Source organism: Chamaea fasciata, unplaced genomic scaffold, assembly GCF_029207755.1.
Source record: "Chamaea fasciata isolate MVZ Bird 193981 ecotype frontalis unplaced genomic scaffold, bChaFas1.0.hap1 SCAF_28, whole genome shotgun sequence".
In the NCBI taxonomy this organism is placed as follows: domain Eukaryota; kingdom Metazoa; phylum Chordata; class Aves; order Passeriformes; family Sylviidae; genus Chamaea; species Chamaea fasciata.
The window spans coordinates 905,049-910,894 of record NW_027094113.1 but is presented as its reverse complement, the minus strand read 5'-3'; the positions used below and the strand labels follow the sequence as shown (position 1 = coordinate 910,894).

The following is a 5,846-nucleotide window of genomic DNA, read 5'->3' as shown; positions in this document are numbered from 1 at the left end:
TTGGTCTCCATGGTTCCGCTTTACTTCTCCACAGCAAAAGGGTGCAGCAAGTCCCCAGGGTCCCCACCCCACCTCTGCAAGTACCAACTTTATTGGCACAGCTCTCACCTGAGGTTTATTGCTCCCACCTTCCTGCTTCTGTTTGCTTTCCTGCTGCTGGGAAAGGGCACAGTTCCCCTCCCTGCCCTTCTCTGCATCCCTCGGCATGGCAGGAAGGAGGTAAAGGGGGCCCTGGCCTGGCACAGCCCCTTGGTGTGGGGCACTTGCCAGGAGATGGCTGCAGCAAGGCTGGGGGTGCAGAGGCCCTCAGTCCTACAGGCCCTCCAGTCAGGAGTCTTGCTATCCCCCATGCAGGTGGGGCCCTCACATGGGGGGCCACCCGCTCCCTGGGCTGGAGTCCTGTGGACAGGGACACCTTTCCAGAGGGGTACAGCCCTGTGCCTCCATACCTGTGCCTTGTTCCAGCCCTCGGGAGGGACATGGAACCCTGGCAGCTCCCTCCCACCAGTGACTAATGTTCTATGCTGTGGGGACCAGGCCTGCTGCTGGAAGACCCCCCTGGGCTGGATGGTGTGGGGCAGAACTGGTCTATGGGGCTGAGCAGCAGGATGAGGAGGAGGGAGGATCCCTGACCTTGGCTTCACCCACTGCTGCTGCCCCAGCCACGGAGCTGAGCTGTGGGTCTGGGGAAGGGAATGCCCCAGGAAATGGCACAGAGAAAGGAGCTGTCAGTGCCTCAGTTTCCCCACCTTGGTGCTTGGGGGAAGCCCCAGGGCCCCTTAACTGGCCCAGAATGGGATTAAGCTCCAGGGCTTTGGGCTGGGTAGATCGTTTGTGGGGTGCAGGTTCTGCTGTGCCCCCAGCTCTGCTCCCACCCCCAGCTTATGCTCAGAACCTGTGGGAACCCATTGTCCCCACCATGTACCTGTGACTCTGCGTCTGCTGGAACCCCTTCCTCTGGCAGGTGAGCCCCATCCTAGGGAAGGAGCAGGGTAAGAGCCAGGCCCTGGCCAGCTGCAGGGCCCTGGGGCTCCCTGGCTGGATCCCCACTGACCCCTTCCCCTCTGTCTCCCATTGTCAGCAGCAGTCAGCTCCCTGGGGGACTGCTCAGGGTCTTCTGCTGTTCCCTGGACCCCCGGGACATCAGCACTTGGAGCTGCCTCCCCACACCAGTCAGAGTCAAAGCCCCTGGTCCTGCTGTATCCTGGTCTGTTCTGGGGAGCAGGGGGTTCGTGATGGAGGACTGGTTCATGCTCATCCTGTGGCATCTGGCCCAGCAAATAATAAGTATTAATATAGTACAGATTTTGTGGTTTTTTATTAATAGAATATTCTGATCTCTGTGCCCCTGCCTTGCCTGGGGCTTGGCCCCCTCTGCCTGCCCCCCCTTGGCAGGGAGGGCTGGGTGGGTCTTGGTGCTGACTCCAGCCTGCCTTCCATGCTCTGTGCCCCACCAAGAGCTCCCTGGGTCTCTTCTGCTGCTGCTCAGGGTGGGCAGACAGGAGGGGTGAGATGGAGCCTCACAGCCCATGTGGGTTTCCCAGGCCTCGTGGGGGGCTGGAAGGCACTTGGTGACAGAGTCCCCCCTGAGAGGCCAAGGAAGGGCTCAGAGCAACCCCTGAACCCCCTGATCTGCCAGCTGGAGCTCTTGATGGTCCTCAGTGGCCTCACGTTGTCTTGTACCTGGGGGGGAGGCAGGGTGAGGGGGAGTCTCTGCTGGGGACAGAGGCCCCCCCACAGCCCACCACTCACTGCTGTGACAGGTTGAGGTCTGGCCAAGCCCCCATGAACGTCAGCTGCTGCTCCAGCTGCTGCTCCAGCTCCGCGATGCGCAGACCGATGTACCCCGAGGACAGCAGCAAGACCACCATGCTGAGGACAGGCCAGCATCAGCCAGGGGGCACAGGGTGGTGAGCAGTGCCATCCCCTGTGCTCACCCTGGGGATGGGTGTCTGAGGGGAAATGCAGGAACCCCTGCCTGCCAGTGCCACCCTGGAGAGGCTGTGTTGGGGTTCAGTAGGGATGGGGACTGGGGGTGTCAGCAGGTCCTGGGGACTCACAGGAGCAGGTAGATGATGATGATAGTGTTGAGAGGGCTCAGCTGGGGGCTTATCCAGGAGCAAAGTGCAGTCGCCCAGGCCCAGAGCACGGTGTGGTGTCCCCCTGCCAGGACAAGGCAGTGTTAGTGGCACTGAGAGTCTGCTCAGCTCTGCCAGGGTGTAAAACCTCCAGGCTCATCGCCCCATCCCGAGCCCCCTGACCCACCCCAGAGGCCACGTGTCTCTGCTGAGGGTACCCATCCACTGCTGCTGGGAACTAGGAGGGCCACCCCGTCATCCTCGTCCTCCGCTTGCCTTGATCTCGGGTTTGGCTTATCTGCAGGGGACCAGGAGACACTCGATGAATGCCCCAGGGAAGGGTCTAGATGTCCTGGGGCACAGAAAGCCGATCCTGCACTCCCTAGAGCTGTGGGAGATGCTAGTCGGGGGTGGGGGCGAGGGCTCCGTGGTCCCTCCCAAACCATGCATGTCTGGGGGGAGGAGCAGAGCCCAGAGCTGCCAGTGGGACACGAATGCAGGCGGGGACGCGAGCAGGGCTGTGAGCATGCGAGGGGTGCACCAGGGTGGCCGCTCACCCAGGGATTTGTGGAGGCTGTTGGGCTCTGGAGTGCTCTGCTCCAGGTCTGACTGGCTCGAGGTCTGGAAGAGGACAAGCCCTGGTCATGATGTGTGTCCCCAAGGTACCTGCCCCACTGCCATGGGGACATGGGCAGGACCGGATAGGACCTGTGTCACCGACATGAAGGAAGGGTCCTGGGGTCTGCACTGCCCCGGGCAGGGGCTTTTCATGTTCCCCCCCCCCCCCCCCCCCCCCCCCGTCTTCCCAGGGGTCTGGGACCACCCCAGACCACCTATCCAGGGGTCTGGTATCAACCCTCCTCCTGCTGCGCCCTCCTGCCCTCCATTCCCTAGCCTTACCTGAGACTTCCTAACCGTTTCCTCATTGCTCACGGAGTCTCGAGGGCTCTGGCTGCTGTCCTGAGCAAAGAGAGATGAAGGGAGGTGCCCTGCAATGGATACCCCCCTCCCCATCCAGTCCCTACGTACCTGCAGGTGTTTGCAGACTGACCTCAGGAGCTGGTACGTGGCCTCTCGCTGGCGCAGGGACAAAAAGAGGAACTGCCAGGGAGCAGGAAGGGGATTTGTGCCAAAGCTGTCCCCTTGGCCACAGCCCAGAGCCCACGGGGACCAGGACACTCCAAATAGCCCTGGGTGAGGCTGTCCCCCAGCACTGTCCCCGGTCTCACCTTCTCCCCCTTGGCCGTGCGGATGCTGATTGCATTGGGCACCAGCAGCGCCGTGTTGGTCTTTTTGAGGGCTGAGATGGAGGCAACAGGGACCACGGCCTGTGCCGGGGGACACAGGCACTGTCACCGTGTTCTCGGCTGCTACCTGTGCCCCTGCCTGTGCCGGCGGCCCCACACCCACGCCAGCCCACCTTGATGTCCTTGAGCAGGAGGTTGGAGTGGAAGCAGATATGGCGGGAGGACACGTAGAGGCGGCCGTGGTAGGGCACCTCTCTCTGCCACGCGCATGAGAAGCAGCCCAGCAGCACGTCCTGCTCGGCGAGCTCCCCGAAGGCCCGGCGGTAGCTGCTGTCCTGCTTGCTCAGCTGCGGGAGGTCATGGGGAGTGGTACACGGGGCCAGCCCTAGCACCGCGGGCATCCTGCAGCCCCTTGCTCCATCACCACGGCTGCCACGGAACCGGGACAAGCCCTCCCCCGGCCCGCACTCCAAGAGAGTGTCCAGCCGAGACGATGGGGCTGGGGCTGGCACTGGGGTCCTGCTCCTCAGCTCCGGTACCCCAAGACTCACCAAGGGAGATGGGGGTCCCTGCCTGCCTGTGGCCGCCTGCTCTGTCTCCTTGCAGGAGGGCTCATAGGTCCTGGATCTGGAAGGAGGCATCGGAGGGGGTGACTCGAGGGGCACAGGTGGGATGTGGGGCTGGGATGTGGGATGCATCCCCGTGAGGTGCAGCACCCACCTGGTGAGCTTGGGCTGCCTCAGATGGGCACTTCCCCTCTCCTCCAGACTCTGCCACTGCTTCTCCCCCAGCACCTCCCGCCTGCTACGCCTCAGCCTCCCCGACATGAGGGATGAGTCCGACAGCTGGGGGAGAAGAGGGCAGGTTGTGGGGACAGTCTATTCCTGCAGCACAGCAGATCCCAGTGTCACCAACCTGTCTCTCCAGCAGAGAGGACATGGGGACGGGGCTCAGGCCACGCCGGGACCGGGACAGCAGAGCTCACCCGGTCGCATGACCCCTTTGCCTTGTCCCATGGTATCATGTGCTGGCTGCGACTCCCGTGGGCAGCGGGGGCTGGGGTGACGGGGTGACCTCTGTACCGGTGGGTGACAGGGAAAGTGATCCCTGGACCGGGGGGTGCCGGCCCGGGTGACGGCCGGTGCTGGGGGCGGGAGTGCGTGGCCGGTCTGACTCCAGAGAGGAGCCCCAGAACCCCAGAACCCCGTCCCGGGCAGGCCCCGCGCTCCCCGCGAGGTACCTGCTGGGGGGCACAGCCGGGGCCCCCCGTCCCGTCGGAGCTGTCCCGCTCCCACTCCTTCCAGCGCCGTTCCTGCTCCGCTGTTACCTCCTCCTCCTCTTCCTCCTCCTCCTCCTCCTCCTCCTCCCGAGGAGGGGCAGCGGGCGGGGCCGGGCGGCGGCGGCAGGTTCGCAGGGAGCGGCCGGGGTAGCCCCAGCCCAGGACGCACCGGGGCTGCAGGGGGTGAGCCCCAGCCCGGCCCCCGGGGGAATGCGGGACCTGCCAACTGCCCCCCAAAACAGCTGCAAATGCACCCCAGCCCCAGCAGCGCTGAGAACCAGAGCGGCGCAGCCACAGCCCCGCGGCACTGTGCAAGCCTGTGGCATTTCGCAGTTCTACGGGAACTCTGCAACCCATGGGCATTCCGCAAACCCGGGACATCCCGCAATGCCGGGACACCGCACAGCATTGCCCGCCTGGTGCCCGCTCCCCCCCTTCCTGCCCTGGCCCCCAACGCCTGGCAGTGCCGGGCGCAGGTCCGCCCCTCGCCCCGGGGGTTTCTGCTGTGGGACAGGGACCCCCAGAGGGAAGTGGGGAGGGGGCGCGGCCGGGCTGGGGGCGCTGGGCAGAGCCGAGACCGTGCCCCCCCCGCGGGCCCTGCGGCAGGTGCGAAGGCCACGGACCCGGCGCGGCTCAGCCCCTGCTCTCTGGACTGCGGCTGACAACGCCCTTCCCGCGGCGAGGAGCGGCCATAAACCCGGGCCGGCCCGGGGTGGGACACGGCCCGGCCCGAGGGGGCTGCGCTCCGCACGCCCACCGCACTCTCAGGCTCCCGCTCCATCTGCCTGGATCCCGTTCCATTCCCCGACAGCGGGCAGACTCGGGGTGTCACTCCCTGCCCTTGGCCACACTCTGTCACACTCCCCGGCCCCCTGCACCCCCCCTCACTCGTGTCCTGCTGTGCACACATGACACCACAGCCCTCATGGCAGGGGCTCCGTGACAGCCCAGCCAGGGTGCACACACGGACCTGTGTGTGCAGGCACAGGGCATGGACAGGGGGGCCATGGAGCCCCTCTGCTCTGGAGCCAGGCTGGGAGAGCTGGGGCTGTTCACCTGGAGAGGAGAAGGCTCCAGGGAGAGCTCAGAGCCCCTGGCAGGGCCTGAAGGGGCTCCAGGAGAGCTGGAGAGGGACTGGGGACAAGGGATGGAAGGTCAGGACAAAGGAGAATGGCTTCCAGTGCCGGAGGGCAGGGCTAGATGGGATTTTGGGATGGAATTACTCCCTGTGAAGGTGGGAAA

At 65.0% G+C, this 5,846-nt stretch overlaps 1 protein-coding gene across 1 annotated transcript; it reads right to left on the bottom strand.

Annotated features, from left to right (window-relative positions):
- Positions 1 to 1,315: 1,315 nt before the first annotated feature.
- On the bottom strand, positions 1,316 to 5,385 carry LOC136302091 (GRAM domain-containing protein 2A-like). Its single transcript, XM_066205405.1, has 13 exons — positions 5,362 to 5,385; positions 4,566 to 4,778; positions 4,046 to 4,170; positions 3,877 to 3,952; positions 3,499 to 3,672; positions 3,308 to 3,406; positions 3,108 to 3,179; positions 2,979 to 3,038; positions 2,636 to 2,699; positions 2,266 to 2,376; positions 2,061 to 2,163; positions 1,753 to 1,872; positions 1,316 to 1,683 (listed from the first exon to the last, which is right to left on the bottom strand). The coding sequence occupies exons 1-13, from the start codon at positions 5,383 to 5,385 to the stop codon at positions 1,668 to 1,670; spliced, it is 1,257 nt and encodes a 418-aa protein (XP_066061502.1). The 3' UTR covers positions 1,316 to 1,667.
- Positions 5,386 to 5,846: the final 461 nt, after the last annotated feature.